Genomic DNA, 17,021 nt, shown 5'->3' on the forward strand with positions numbered 1-17,021 from the left:
AAGCGAGGGCTAGGGTTTAAGTCTTCGTCATCGGTTAGAAGAATAATTAAGAATGTTATAACTGTAAATAGTGTGTGTGCATTTAGGCATCATGTCATTAATCATATCTAACCGTAGCTTAACTTTTTGTAACACTAATGCCACTCTACATAATCAGCAGTATTTTACAGTTTGTTCAACATCAAACTTGTCTAATTGGAGCTACCTCACTGACATAGTTTTATTTTTCACCAAAACTTCTTTTCTGCCCAGTGTGTTCTGCAGCCTTATTGTACAGTGTTCAAAAAAGTATGACATTTTATACTGCTCTACTTAAGACTTTCTGATAAGAAAATGTATACATTCTTAAATTAATGATCTCTTTTAGGTTTCTGCCACTTTCTAAACAGAAACATGAGTAGCTACATTTGTTTCAGCTGTGAAGAGTAACTAAATGAGATGCCTTTTAAAATTGCAAACATTTTTAGCCATAATACCCTCCATCACTACTTCTGTCATAAAATTTTCCAGGCAGGGGTATCAGGCTTCCTGAACTATTAATTATATTGTGACAACAGAGTTGACTTGTATCTGTAATATGCCTGCAGCTCCAGAAACTCAAATGCTTTATGACCCTGGTAGGAGAAAAAAAAGCAGTACTACAAACATCTTGGTATACAGGCTTCTCAAAAAAAAAAAAAAAAAATATATATATATATATATATATATATATATATATATATATATATATATTTATATATATATATATATATATATATAGAGAGATATATAGATATAGATATATAGATATAGATATATATATATATATATACTTGTTTCCCGCCTTTCTAAGCTAGTATAGTCCAGTTTTCAGGTTAGTGATGAATTCAGGGCTGTGTTACAAATGTCTGTGTTTGCCCATACCTTACTTGGATAGAAGGAAGTTTCTCTGTTCACCTGTGAGAGTGGGAAGCTTTGAGCAGCCTATCTGTCCCTGGAAGAGTGGTTTCAGCCCAGAAATTAGTAGTTTATTGGCCATTTTGAGCTAATTTTTATCTCTTTCTTTTCCCTGCTATAAATACCGTATTTACCCGGTTTTGCGTGCCGGGAAGCACCGGTTAACTAGGATAAAACTATTCCCAGCTTCACAAAGTCTCATCTTCAATTTTTCCCTTGGAAATACACAAACTTTCAACTTAAGCACTCAAGCCATTCATTTCTCAGCCCGGCACTTGCTCAAAACTTATAGCAAGCACTTATAAACCCTAGCACTAGACCCTCCTGTGCTGTACAGAAGGACAAGGCTGTCTATTCAACCTTACCAGCCATCCAGTAAAACAGTTCACTGTACCTATCCAGGCATTTCCAAAGGGCAGTTTCAGGTGTACTCTCCAGTCCAACTGGTGAATCTGGGCATTTTGTGGCAATGTTACAACTGCCTCATGTACACAGACAACCCCCTGCTCCTACCACCAAACATTAATACATGCTAGAGATGCAGTTATGCAGCCAAACTAGAGGCTAAGCTCTCTCAACCCAAGACTGGATCAGACAGTCAAGAGAAGAAGGGAAATACTTGCATCACACCACCAGTCGTACATAGACCCATTAAACCAGCACCGGAAAAACACACACATAAATACAGGAAAACATACTCGGAGGCTCTATTTATTTATTTATTTCCAGTTTGATTACCGGGGAAGTCTACTGGGCCAGAACATGCCCATTTTCAGTGGAGGCCCGGGGAGAAAAGCTCCAAAAGCAATGCAAATACAATCTAAGTTACATAGTGTTGAAGGTAAAAAAAAATACATGTGTAATTACATTCACACAGTTAGTAAAAAAGCGAATGCACACAGTATACCTCAAAAACATCATTAAGGAAGGTAGATAAAATAGATTTTCAGTAGTTTCCCTTCAGAGCAGCAAGTTTCAACTGTCTGTAATGAAGAGATCTGAGGTTACCTGATATTTACAATATTTACATACAAGGAGTAGAGAGAGAGAAATACTTAAACTGAGAAGTAGCTTAAGTTTGATTTATTAGCAATGGAAAAATAATAGTTTTAGGGTAGTGTGAAGTGAAAGAATATAGAGGATTCAAAGGGTAGTTATTTAAATTTAAGTGGGATGAAAGCAGGAACACATGTTTAGAGGACAGGTAAGAGAAAAGTTGGGTTTTGAAGGATTCAGAGTTAGATGTTGTTCTAAGTGAAGGAGGGAGAGAGTTCCATTTCCTGCCTAGAGAGTAGGAGAGAAGGAGTTGGCCAGCAGGGCGTTTGGGTTTGTGAATAGCGATTAAATTTTGGTGCTCAAATCTTAGAGATCTATTTGGGATGTACGGAGGAAGGATGTTTGTTAAGGCTGGGCATTTATCAGGGTAGAATATTAATTTGTGAGCAGTGGTTAGTTGGAGATAGTCTAGGTAGTTAGAGAGTTCTAGCCAGTTCAGAGTTTGTCGGGAAAGGCAATGGTGAGTAGAGGTTTTAGATTTGGTTGCAAATTTAGAGATTTTATTATAGCAAATTTTGAGTTTAGAGGAGTTTGAAGAAGACAGGTTAGTTAGGAGTGGGGCTCCATATAGTAGAGATGGTAGAAGATAGGTAGTTGCTAAGGTATGCCTAGAGGAGTTGGAGAGAAAGCAGTTGTTTTTGGTGGGTTTTCTTTATGTTTTGTTGTATGTGGTTATCAAATTTAAGGTGCTCGTCTATGGTGACGCCAAGGAGTTTTGCGGATAGGACCACCTCTATGGTAGAGTTGGTTTGGCTTATGATTTTGAAAGCATTTTTGTCAAAAGTGAAAGCCCTGGAGGGAGCGAAGAGAAGAATTTTAGATTTATTAGAGTTGAGAGAGAGATGATTTTGGTGCATCCAGTTCTCAGTAGTGGAAAAAGCTATTTGGGTTTTTGTCAGTAGTTCGGGAATATTGTAGGCAGCACAGACTAAGGTAGAATCATCTGTGTATTGGATGACTGTTGTGTTTGGGATGGCAGAGTGTAGGTTATTTATGAAGATGTTGAAAAGCATGGGTCCAAGGATGGACCCCTGGGGAACACCAGTGGGTGTAGGTAAGAAGGAGGAGGTAGAGTTTTTCCATCTAACAGATTGAGATCTGTCTGATACGTAGCTGGAGAACCATGATAGAGTATCAGGGGAGAGATGAAGGTTGGATAGATGAAAGAGAAGGTGTTTGTGAGGGATGGTGTCAAAGGCTTTAGAAAGATCTAGCAGTACAGTGGAAACTAGTAATCCAGAATCCCTGGCTTGATTGACTGTTTCTAAGAAGGATAATAAGGCAGTAATGGTGCTGTGTCCAGGGCAAAAGCCATGTTGGGTGGGTGTTAGGAGGTGGTTCTGGGTTAAGAAAGGCATGAGTTGGTGGTGGACACATTTTTTTAGGATTTTTGATAAAGGTGAGAGTAGGGCAATTGGGCGGAAGTTGGAGATATTAGTATTTTTGCCTCCTTTATGAAGCGGTAGAATGTAGGCTGATCGCCAAAGAATAGGAACATACGACTCTTTTAAAGATCTGTTAATTAAGATGCTGATAGGGAGAGCAATACCTTCAGCAGCACATTTAAGGAAGGAGGAGGGGATGTTGTCAGGGGCATTAGAGCATGGCTTTAGTTTGGATAAGAGCCTTTTTATAAATGTGGTTGAAACAGGTTTCAGCTGAAAATTGAGAGGACAGTTAAAAGGGTTGTTAGGTGTAAAGGAAAGAGAGTTGGATGTATTATTGTTAGGGAAGGATTTAGTTAGATTAGCTATAGATTCAGTAAAGAATTTGTTGAGGAGAGAGCTTAGATCTGTGTCAGTTATACTAGGGTCTGGGCAGGGGTTATTCCTGGAGCCTGGGTCAGGGCAGGGATTATTCCTGGACCCTGGATGGAGAAGGGAATTAACTGATTTCCAGAACTGTTTTGGGTTCTTATTATGGTTGGACTGAAGTTTATTGTAGTAGTTTTTTTGTCCAGGGTGATTAGTTTTTTTGCTTGGTTGCGGAGTTGGGTGTATTGGAGCAGGGATGAAGGCATTTTATTTTTCTGGTATAGCTTCCAGGATTTGTCCCTTTGATGCATGATTTGTTTTGTTTCTTTGGATAGCCAAGGGGCAGAATTAGCTTTGACTCGTTTGTTTCTCGGTGGGGCTAGAGAGTTAAGAGTATTTAGGAAGATAGAGTTAAATTGTTCTACAGCGTTGTCTAGGGAAAGAGTATTTAGGATCTGCCAGTTAGTATGTTTAAAAATGTTTGAGAAGATTGTGGGGTTGAAGTTGCTGAGATTACGAGTGTGGATGTAATGGTGTTGATATTGGGTGGAGTTAGCTGAGCGGTGTATGAAAGTGGGGAGATGGTCGCTGAAGGTGTCAGGGATAGTGCCAGAAGGAATTATTTTGTTTGGATGAGAGACTAGGATCCAGTCAATAATGGATCCTGGAGGATTGTTTTTGTTAGGCCGGGTGGTTGAGTGGATTACTTGGGTGAAGTTGTAGAGGTTAATGAATTGGGAGGGGGAAGGAGAGTTGATTTTATTCCAATCAATGTTAACGTTGCCTAGAATGTAGGTTTCGAATTTGAATTCTGTTGAGGCCCATTAAGAATATTTTCGAGGGTAGTGATGTTGTCACCTGGGGATATGTATAGGGAGATAATGCAGATGTTCTTATGTTTATTTAGTTGTAGGAGACTGGCTATAAATAAAAATCTGCAAAACCAACAGAGACCTCCAAAGCAAACATCCAAGAAACCTCCACCCCCAACACAAACCATGAAACACATACTTCACAAAACCAGTGTGCCATGCAATCAAAGCCCTTAAGGCAAAATAACATACCCAACATGCTACTAATAGGTGACTCTATAGTCAGGCACACTCACGTCCCACTCACTAGGCTGAATAAGGAGAAGGTTACTGTTAGCTGCCTGTCGGGTGCTAGGATCCGCCACATAACACAAGCACTCAGGTCACTCCAGAACAAGTACAAATATGACTCTGTCATTGTCCATGTTGGTGTGAATGACCTGAGCCGTACCTCCCTGGACTACCTGAAGAGAGACATGGAAGAGCTCTCTGATCAGGTAGCACAGGCCAGTATGACTCTGACCCTGAGCAGCATCCTGCCCTCACCAAGAATGATACCATGGTATAAAGAAAAATTCTCGATTTCAACAATTGGCTAAGTTTCTGGTGTCATTCAAAGGGGATCCAGTGTCTGCCTGCCTGGGAGGACATGCTCAACAAGCCACTCTGCTTCACTAGAGATGGCTTGCACCTGTCACCCTTAGGCTTTCGAATACTGGCCAAGGCTCTTGCCACCTCCATAGTGCCTTTGTTAGGCAAGGCTCAAAAGACAAACCCACCGCCGTAAATAGCACAAGTAAAAAAAAACTGAGGGTAGTGCTACTCAATGCCAGGAGTCTAAACCTCAAAATGCACGCACACGAGGCACTCTTCAGTATGGAGAAAATCGATATATGTGCAGTAACAGAAACCTGGTTTAAGGTTCCAGAGAGCACCCCAGCACTACCAGGCTACAACTCATACCATACATTTCAGCCACAGAACCCAAACCGAAATATAAAAGGCGGGGGCGTATCCATATTAATCAAGGATACCCACACCTCCAGGTTAGTGGCACAGCACGATACTTCAGAAATCATCCACGTGCAACTAACAATGGGCAAAACTGCAATTCAAATTGTAGCTTGCTACAGATCACCCACCATGTCCCAGGACCCGCAATCCGTGTTTCTGGAAACATTGGGAAACATAAAGGTCCTACCAAACACCCTAATAATGGGTGATTTCAATTACCCAAACATTAACTGGGAGAACTAGTCAAGTACTAACTCCCTTGCCCAACTTTTCCTAGCATTTATAAACACAAACGCCCTGGTTCAACTGGTCAACACTCCCACCAGAGGTGACAGCATATTGGACCTGGTCATCACCAACATGGGTGACCGGTGTTCCACACCAGAGGTCAACCCCTTGTTGGTTAGCTCTGACCATCAACAAATCACTTTGGATATCCATATTCTGCCCCCACCCCCGGACAAGAAAACCACCGTGAAAAACTTTTCAAAAGCAAACTTCGCATTACTTAAGAGCGAGGTGGAAAGTTTCAAAGCCCCCATGCTGAAGGATAACACTGTCCAAGCTGCAAAATCCTTTACTAATGCATTCTATGGGCAGCTACAAGAATGCATGGATCGTGCCATCCCAAGCAAAACCAAGACTCACTCCTCCAAGAAAAGGAAACCAGTCTGGTGGACTCCTGCCATAAACCAGCTATACAATATATGGAGGAAACTAGTACAGAAAAAGAGTAAAATCCCAAGAAGGGAAGACATTCCTGAACAGTATCAGCAAGAAACTACAATCCCTCATAAAATCATCCAAGGCGAGCTTTGAAAGAAAAATTGCCAATGACTCCAAAGGTAACCACAAGGCATTCTTTAGCTATGTCAAGAATCTAAGTGGCCATGCTCAGATCTGCTCAAAGTTAGTGCAGAATGGCACAAAATACACTGAACCTACCGATATCACCAACATACTGGCAGACAGGTTCAGCACAAACGTCACCCCCTCTCACCCCCAAAAGGGCCCATAACCATACCAGAAGAATGTAGAGTCCCTGAAATCACAGACACTCAGGTGAAAACAGCCCTCTCCAAAGCCAAAAACACAGCATCAATGGGACCGGACGATGTCCCAGGCTGCGTCCTTCATGAGCTCAAAGACGAACTAACCCCTCATCTAAACACACTTTTCAAACTCAGCCTGTCCACAGGCTATATACCCATAGAATGGCACACAGCAACGGTTATTCCACTCCACAAAGGTAGAGCCACAACAGACCCCGGGAACTGTCACCCTATAAGCCTGACTAGCTTTGTCTGCAAGGCTATGGAGCGCATCATCATGGAACTCATTAACAGAGACATTGGAAACCTCCAAACACTGGACCCTACCCAGTTTGACTTTGTTAAGGGCAGATCATGCCTCCTAAACCTGGTGGACTTCTTTGAGACAGTTACCAAGGCTACAGATGAGGGAAAGGTGGTACACACAGCCTACCTAGACCTCACCTGAACATAAACCCCTACGTTACAAGATGAGTTGCCAACTGCCTCATGCACAGAACCCACATGGTGAGAGTTGCGGGAAGTAGGTAAGACTCTAAACCGGTTACAAGTAACGTACTCCAGGGCTCAGTCCTAGGAACTCTCCTGTTCAGCATATACTTCACAGAGGTACAGGAAGCACAGGAGGACTGTGGCTGACGAAGTCTGCAGATGATTGCAAACTAGGGGCTATAACTGACTCTCCTGCTGACACAGACATCCTCCAAAATGGTCTCACTGAGACAGATACCTGGTATCAAAATCATGGCCTCAAGCTAAATGCCAAAAAGTGCATAGTCATCCCCTTTGGAAAAAACAAAGTATCCACAAACTACCACATAGGTGGTAGTCCCCTAAATACGGAAGACTTAATAAGGGATCTGGGGACCCAAGTAGATAGTAATCTCACCTTTGATAACCACATTGCCAAAGTGGTTAGAAAATCCTTCTACGTGGCCCACCTAATCACAAAAGTGTTCGCATCCAGATCAAAAAAGGTCATTGTGCCCCTCTACTCATCACTCATCAGACCCATCATAGAGTACAACGCCCCATTTGGGATGTACCTTACAAGACACCTGCAACAGCTGGAAAGACCACAGAAGAACCTCACCAAGAGAATCACTGGCCTCAAACAGATGCCCTATGCAGCTCGACTGAAGAAACTCTAGTTGTACTCGGTTGCATACCGCCTACTCAGAGGTGATCTCTGCCTGACATACAAGGCCATGTCCAACCCAGAATTGATGGACATGCTCCACCTAAAAAAAACCTTATCCCCTCGAGCCACACGCTCTAGGGATCTAAACCTCACTACAGCAATAAATAGGACATGCTGGAGGGATAGATTCCTGTCCCAGAGTCTTCCCATGCACTGGAACAAGATCCCAATCTACATTAGGCAGAGCTCCTCGCTAACACTCTTCAAAAGAAACCTTGACAAGTGGGTGGGAAACAAAAAGTTTACCTCGGGGATCACTTCAGTGGCTCTGCTGGACAGAGGCACAGGGAACTAATCTAATGGTGCAGCGAAAGCCAACACATTCTGGCTAGGCTTATAAATGCCTTTGGGCAGATAGCCTAGTACCAACCTATGAACCTATATATGTTTATATGTAATGGACAATAAGGTACAATAACTGAAAAGAGAAGATGCAAAAACAAAACAGCATCATGTTTTGTACAAACCTAGCATGTTTTACGCAAGCAGTAATGCCCAACAGGGTCTGAGTTATTGTGCAAATAATGCCTGCCATGGAAGGGTGTTGTTTCTACAATAACACACCCAGGAAAGCACCATTGTGCTTAGAGAATGGTCTGTCTGTAAAATTGTTGTGTTTTACTTATTTATTTTTTATTTCTATTTTTTTATATTTTTTATATAAAATACTTTTTCCACCTAAAGTTTCAAACTTACTGTAGTGTATGTTAATGGTGTTGCAAGAAGCACATCCAAAATATAACACTTTAAAAAAAACATCCAGGTATTTGCTTTAGTTTTTGGTCCCTTACTCCTAAAACGTTTGATTTGTTCCCAGTCGCTGGCGATTGAAGTTACTGGATAATGACATACATTTGAGTTTGACTTTTATTTTCTCCAGAAAATTCATGCTAACACAAATCCTTTTATTTAAGCAAGTTTAAAATTTCATAAAAGCAATAATTAAATCTGTTACTATTTTTTTTAGCCTTTATCACCCCCATTTTATTTTTGGCTTTATCCATACTTCTCAAACTGAAAGGTCCGGGTCTATATTATAACAGCAAACGTTTAAAGTAGCGAACACAGTATAATCAACCCTTAAAAATCAAAATGGCAAAATGCTGACCACATGGAACAGCGATTTTTTTCCCAGGGAAAAAAGTCACTGCTCCATAAAAAAACCCAAACAAACACAAAATAAAGTGGGGGCTTTGCCTCTCACACCCCCTGATGTGGGGGGGCTGTGCCACCCACACCCCTCCTACTTAAATATACCAACTCCGAGATCGCACCACAGTGGAGGAAATGGCAAAGTCCTGAAAATGGCTCAGTGATTTTTTTTCCTGGGGAAAAAAATCACTGTTCCATGTGTTCGGGATTTCGCAGTTTCGATTTAAAACGGTCGATAAAACCGCGTTCACTATTTTAAGCATTCACAGATATAATAGGGAACCGAAAGGTCCAGAGGTATGCAAAGCTCTTTACTGCTGTTGCTGCCAGTAGCCAAACTCTTTCACTCTCACACACACACACACACACACACACACACACACACACACACACACACACACACACACACACACACGTACACACACACTTCTGCTTCAAAAAACGCTTGTTAACACAAATCCTAATATTCAAGTAAAGTATGTTCCTATTTTGTGCATTTGTTGCCATTTGTTTTAGGCTTATCCAGATATCTTGAGCTAAGAGTCGACAGCATACCTCTTGTCCAGATTTTTGCAGAATGTCCAGATTTTTGCTCATATGTTTGGTCCCTTCCTCATAAAATGTATAGTTTTCTGACAAATCACTGGGGAATTGAAGTCATTAAATAATGAGAGATGTTTGCGTTTCAGACTTCATATCCTTTAGAAAATGCATGCTAATGGAAATCCTGTTATTCTAGCAACTTTCTAACTTTACAAGAGTAATATTTAAAATCTGTCCTTATTTTTGGTCCTTTGTTCCCCCATTATTTGTGGTTCTGCCCCATTATTTGTGCCAAGAGGTTGAGAGGTACTGTTGAGAGGTATGCAAGCCTCTTACCTGATGCTGCTACTGCTGCCAGGGATTGCTCTTCATTCTCTCTCACACACACACACACACACACACACACACACACACACACACACACACACACACACACACACACACACACACACACACAGTCTCATCTGCTTTCATGCACACATTCACTCACACACATGCAGACAAAAACATAAACACATGTATACACACACACACACACACACACACACACACACACACACACACACACACACACACACACACACACACACACACACACACGCACTTTATTTGGTTTCATATATTTTTTTGCACTCGCTAAACAGCAAAAGTGCTGCTTACCGAGTGTAAGATAACAGCTCAATTGATCTCTCACTCTCATACAGAGATAAAAAGACATACATACACAGGATTTTGTATTTAAATTTTTTTTTTCTTTCTTATTTTACACTCGCTAAACAGCAAAAATGCTGCTTAGTGAGTGTAAAATAATGGCAGCCATTAGGTTTTTTTTAGTCTTAGCTCCATGGCAGCTTGATATGATGCCATGAAGCGGCGGACTCGTTTTGCATCAGGCATTACCTATAGATTAACACCCTGCTGTAGAACATTCCTTCTTCAATCAAGATGTGATCTACAGGTTACCCATTCTCCAAATTAAAACAAGTGCCAAAGAAATGTGAAATAGATAAGCCATGTTTTACTTGTTCATGTTGGTGTAAGGACTATTCCCTGGAGAGAAAATGATGCCCTACAAAGAGAAAAGGATGTTTATAATGTGCACTTGTTCTTTAGCATAGGGGCAGAAGGGATTCCATCATGCACTAAAGGGGCATTTCACTCATGAGTATGGGAACTAGTATTTTAAGGTGTGTTGTGGAGAGAAAGAGACAATACTGCTGTACACTTCAGGAGTTTATCTTGAAAATAAAGTAAGCACTGTTAGAGTAGTACTTCCCCAAATAAGAACTTTTACTTTATTTATTCTAGGAGGTTACATAGATGAAGACCTAATGTTTGACCTTCACATTCAACATACAGTGAAAAAAAAACATCAAAACTAAGCACTCTCTATAAAGATGGATTGAGCTGATGCAATTTATAGTTAAGCAGTGTGGTTGGCAGGTTTTGTGTTTAAAATGATGGCGAAAGGGAGGGGAAACAAGAAGATACGTGGGTATGAGAAGACAGAGAAGTGTGACAGATGACCGGTACTTTGGAATACATGTATGGAAGGGGAAATGCTTTTTTCAGTCTTCTTTTATGTGCTTTTACTGGAACCTTACATTTTGCGAATAAGGGTTGGGCTATTTGATCATGAGGCCATATGATGAGATTTATTGGAGGTACAGTATTAATTCATGGGGAATCACTAGGAAGACTGAACTGTGGTTACCCCTGGAAGAACTTTCTGGATAGTATATAGGGTCTATGTTAAATGTTCGAACATCCAAAATGCCGAACATTACATGGTCGAGACCAAATGTTCGACATTTGGATGTTCAAACATAAAAAAAAAAAAAAAGAAAACGCAGTAAAAAACACCTTAACAGTGTAAGCAGGGTGGCAAGCCCCCCTGCACCCCCACACCCCCCCTACTTAAATATACCAACTCCAAGACCGCACTTCACTGCAGAAAAGGGAAATTCTCCCTATCTCCACCATACGGTGCCATTGAAAGCCTATCTTCGAGCACTCAAAATTTCTTACGTTTGGTCTCGACCATGTTTTGTACATATTTTTAATTTTATAAGCAGTGTGCTTAGTTGGAAGAAGGTGTATGGTGAGTAGGTGGGTAGGTGGTTAGGTGGGTGGATGAGTAGGTGGGTAGGTGGATAGTTGAGTAGGTGGGTGGGTAATTAATAAATAAGGTAGACATGAAGAAATCTAAAAAGAGGATGTTACTTTAATACTGTTTAGTATAGGTTAATACATTTAATGCTTTTGTTCTTGGATACAGCAAGAAAGACAAAGTGTTAAAGAGCTACTTTTACCAACAGTCAGCTATAGCTGAAACTGAAAAGATTTATGTAGGTTTTGTGACCAATTGCAGAATAGCTGAGAGATCACAGAAATATCAGTGGGGAGATTCTGGTTGTCAGAATAAACTGCACAGTGGCTGTCTAAGCGTGGGTCATTCTGAAAATGTAAGAAGTGTGTTGTGCTAGTTTGTTTGCACCTAAATAATCCAGAACGTATAATCTGTTTTACTGTGGATTAAATGGAAAGTCCCGTAGATAAAGAAATTTACATAAACCAGACAAAATTAGTATAGGGCTTGCCCAACTTTGTGCCAATAAATAAAGAATATATACATAACTTAACATATCAAGAATTACAATCAAGTTTTCACCTAACCAGTTTAAACTATCTTTCTTTTTGTCTAGCAATAGAAATTAGTTTACTTTCATCTGTCTGAAGACCTGGAAAATATTGTTAGTAGATAAAATGTCGTGATAATTTGTTTTGTTCTGCTGTTAAAAGTCAGTATTCTTAGCGTTTTTGTTCCTTTTTTAAAGTAGAAAGTAGTAACTGAGCATCTAGAAATGATTCTTCCAAGGAACATATAAGAAAGCTTCAGTCAGATATTGCTGACTATTTTATGAAGTAACAAGAGAGAAGACATCATTGTTTATATAACCTTCTCTTTTACTGAACTTTAGATTGCTGCGGTTTTAAACTACAGAGTGCAAGTTCAACGTTTGCAACTGTTTAAACTCTGAGGCACCTCAGTAAATCTTTATTATCTGCATTGGCCAGTGTATTCCTAGCAAAACACAACTTGAACAGAGACATTTGCCCAACATTTTTGTTGTAAAATGCTACACAAACCATTCAGCACTCTTATTCTATATAGTTGAGATCCTTGGGGGGCACCAGACTTCATATGCTTCCTTCATATCATTTGTTTCCCCCTTTAGGTAATAACAGAAGTTGTCGTGGGATATTTCAAACTTTTGAATATAATGACCCATCATTTAGAAAGCTATTAACTCATTTAAAGTTGGTATTCTTTGTGCAGCTGCAGTATAAATGAAATAAAATGAAATAATATGCATACAGTGCCTCTCGCACCCAGACACTTGAATTACAGAAGCATTCACTGGGGTAGGGAGTAATGTTTTCACTCCCCTCATTTTTAGAAGCTGATAGCAAGGAAAACATGAACCTACCACACCATTTAGACAGCAGAAGTTGTTTGTAATGTAGCTTAGGCACTCAGTTTCATAACTTTAAATTTTTTTTAATTATAAGATAGCCAAAGTGAAGGACAGACATCTAAGACTATTGTGTTATTTTTTCAGAAAAAACGTTTCTCTTAGACTAAAGTCTGAAAGTATATAATAGCTGCAATGTTTCATTTTACTGAATAATAACTTGCATTCTTTTAGCCAGCATATTTGTACTCATTTGTAGCCGTGGTGTGTTTCAGAGACAAAGCTGTCTGAAGCTAAGCATTCCTTGAATGTTTAATAATTGTAAATCTCTCTGCTTCTGTTTTTTAAAGGTCAAGTGCTGCAAATACTGGCCAGACGAGATGGAGATTTACAAAGACATTAAAGTCACTTTAATAGAGACAGAACTGCTGGCTGAATATGTGATCCGTACATTTGCAGTTGAAAAGGTAAGCTAGAGATTTCTGAAAAATCAGGGCTTGCATTTTGAGACTGAAAGTAGGATTTGTCAGTACAAAGAACATAATGAAAGAAGTAATGTAACTTGAAATGTACAAAGAGGATTCCTGAGGAATAATAAATAGTTGCATGGTGACTGTTTTAATCAAAACATTATTATAGTCTTCTCAATTCCATTCTATTGTACCTGATGCAAGGAAGGAAAGGAATGCAATACTAAGAAGAAACTGGTAAGGTAAAAGGGAAGCCGCGGTGGTGCAGCGGTAGTGTTGTTGCCTCACAGCAAGAGGTTTTCCTATTCAATTCTCGGCTGGACCGCCTTCTTTGTGGAGTCTGCATGTCCTCCCCGCGGTCGTGACATTCAAAAGACATGCGTAGAATGGGTGTGCCTTCGCTAAAGGTTGGGCATCGAGCTGGCACCTCGGCACCCATAAAAAATCTACTGCCAATCATTAGCGGACCAGAGTTCCACTGTGGTGACCCCTAACTGGGAAAAGCCAAAAGAAGAAGAACTGGTAAGGTAAAACACTAGAGTCTGTTTGCACTATAGTCTGTTAATGTAAAACACACAGAGGTCAAACTGATGAAAGGTTTAGGTTCATGCAAGTATTATACGAATAGTTTATGAATGCCCTAATACACATTATAAATCAGAATCATATTTAGCCATCTGCTTAATGATATACCAACAGTGGAGAGCTGTGGAATACAGCAATAAAATAAATAAGTAAATAGTCCTGTATATTTATTTATTTATTTATTTACATTTGTTTACTGGGAAATTCCGACTGGACGCAGGTCCTTTTCCAGCGGATGCCCAGGGAGAAAAGTTCCACATAATGTACATGATAGAGATACAAAGTTGCAGCAATAGTAAACAACATTACAGGTTGTTGGCTTTAATACAATAAGATATTGATTATCAACAGTATATACAGTAAATGTGGCAAGTTAAGATAGTTTCTTGTCATTTATAATATTAGTAACAAAGTTGTCAGACAAGATTATAAAGTATGTAAAGACAACTAGCTAATTCTGACTGTGGTTAGTAGTGGCAGTAGTATAGTTGGGCTAAGAGTCTAGGTGGGGGGAAGGTAAGGGTGGGTGTGTTAGTCTGGATTAGAACAAGGACAAAGCCAGTGCAGATTTAAGTGGAATTTGAGCGCAGTCTTGAAAAGGCTGCTGGAAGGTCGAGTAGTTATAGAGGGTGGAAGATTGTTCCAAAGTTTAGATATGGTACATAAAAATATGGCTTCTCCTGCTGCGTTTTTGGGTTTGATAACAGTGAGTTGACTTTTGTTGCTTGATCTTAGGGGCCTAGTGGGGTGATAGGGTTGGAGAAGGGTTTGAAGGGAAGGGATGTTAAGGGGGTGGTTAATAAGTTTATGAGCGAGGGTGAGTTGATTAAAGTAAAGGAGTTGTGGGAGTTCTAGCCAGTTTAGTTATTTAAGGGAGATACAATGATGGCTGCGGTAGGAGGTTCCAGTGGCAAATTTAGCAATTTTGTTGTAACAAGCATCCAGCTTGTGTAGGTCTGTCTGTTTAAGGTTGGTAAGTATGGGGGATGCATAGAGTAGGGTGGAGATTAGCTGGGAATTGGCTATGGAGATTCTAGCTGCCTTGGTTAGGAATTGGTGGCTTTGATATAATGCACCAAGTTTATTGTGAACTCTTTTTATTGTGAGAGATATGTGGATGTGAAATCTAAGTTTGTTTATTTCCACATCGAGTAATTTGTGTGTTCTGATGGAGAGATGATGGTATTGTCTTTGGTGAGAATGTTGAAGTGGGGGTGTTTTGGGTGGCTTTGGAAGGTTGGAACAGGAGAAGTTTTGTCTTACTTGGGTTGAGTAGGAGCTGAGCATTGGATAGCCAGCATTCTACAGAAGAAAATGATTCCTGTGTGATTTGTTGTAGTTCTGGTAGATTGGGGGCAGAGCAGATGAGAGTAGAGTCATCTGCGTACTGTATAAGAGATGCTTGTGTGGTGGCAGCATGTAGGTTGTTAGTGAAAAGTGAGAATAGCAGAGGGCCAAGGATAGACCCTTGGGGAACTCCGAGAGTAACTGGGAGGTGAGGTGATAGTTTATCATCCCAGATTACTAATTGCTGGCATCCATGTAGATAGCTGTGGAACCAGTTGCAGGCTGGTTGTGAGAAGGAGAGGTTGGGGATAGTAGAGAGTAGTAGCTCATGAGATACCATGTCAAAGGCCTTTGACAGATATAGAAATACGGCAATAGAGAAGAGGCCATTGTTTTTGTGGTGAAGTATATTGTTGGTGAAGGAGAGCAGAGCGGAGGTAGTGCCGTGATATGGCCTGAAACCATGTTGGGTTTTGTAGAGGAGATTATTAGTTAGGAGGTAGTTGGAGACCTGGGTGTTGATACATTTTTCAAGTATCTTGGAGAGAGGGGAAAGGATACAATTGGGTGGTAACTGGAGAGGAATGATGTGGGATATTTTCCATATCGAGAGAACATAGCCTTCTGTTATGGAATGGTTGATTAGAACTGAAATTGGGTAGGCTACTGTATCAGCTGCAATTTTCAAGTATTCAGAGGGGGAAGTTGTCAGCTGCGAGTTTATTGGATTTAAGTTTTGACAATAGTCTTTTTATGTTAGAGGTCGGTACTGAGGTGAAGAAGAAAAGAGGAGTGGGGGTTAGGGTTAGGAGTTGGGGGGCTGTTGTAGGGAAATGTTTGTTTAGAGATGTTATAGTTTCAGTGAAGTGTTTGTTGAAGGATTCAGCAATACTGCTGGAGGAAGGTTGAATGGATGGTTGGGGGGGTATCAACCTTCCCTGGGTGGAGGATAGTGTTAATAGTGAGTTAGAATTGCTTAGGGTTGTGGTTGGTAGAGTTTAGGGTGGATTTATAGTAGAGGGATTTGTCTAATTTTATATGCTTTTTGGCTTTATTGCGCAGTTCAAGGAATGATTGCCTATCTGAGTTATTTTTTGTTAGTCGCCAGTGCTCCCAGGCCTTATCTCTGGATTTCATTAGGGTTCTGGTGGTCTTTTGTAACCATGGGGCACGCCTGGATCTAACTTTGGCATTTCTTACAGGAGCATGGGTGTTTAGGATGGAGAGGAAGGTACTGCTGAAGAAGTGGACAGCCTCATCTAGATTGAGGTATTTTAGGGGTGACCAGTTAGTTTTTTGCAGGGAGGAGATGAAGGAGTTGGGATTGAAGTTGGACTTGTTCTGTATTTGCCTGTGGATAATGGGCTTGAGACTGTTTGTGTGGTGCCAAACTAGGAAAGTGAGGGAGTGGTCACTGAGACTGTCAGGTAAGCAGCCTGCTAGGTAAGAGTGAGGGGCTTTGTTGACTAGGATCCAGTCAAGTAAGGTATGATTGTTAGGGTTTTTGTTGATTCTGGTAGGGGATTGGATGAGTTGAGTGAACCCATGGAGATTAAGGTGAATGGTTGGGAGATTATTATTACAGGATAGTCAGTTGATGTTAAAGTCGCTGAGAATGATAGTTTCCTGGGGTAGAGATACAGTAGGAGATTTTCTAGGGGTGTAATATTTTACATCCTATGA

General features: G+C 40.5%; 1 protein-coding gene across 8 annotated transcripts in view; it reads left to right on the plus strand.

Annotated features, from left to right (window-relative positions):
- Positions 1 to 17,021, plus strand: part of PTPRM (protein tyrosine phosphatase receptor type M) — a 4,358,319-nt gene that overhangs the window by 4,053,514 nt on the left and 287,784 nt on the right. For all 8 annotated transcript variants that reach the window (XM_044066519.1, XM_044066517.1, XM_044066518.1 and 5 more), the window contains one exon: positions 13,347 to 13,463. In XM_044066519.1, the coding sequence (XP_043922454.1) occupies positions 13,347 to 13,463 (117 nt within the window). The remainder of the gene's footprint in view (positions 1 to 13,346; positions 13,464 to 17,021) is intronic.

The sequence above is a fragment of the Protopterus annectens genome, chromosome 3.part1 (assembly GCF_019279795.1).
Source record: "Protopterus annectens isolate FY-2018-M chromosome 3.part1, PAN1.0, whole genome shotgun sequence".
NCBI lineage: Eukaryota > Metazoa > Chordata > Ceratodontiformes > Protopteridae > Protopterus > Protopterus annectens.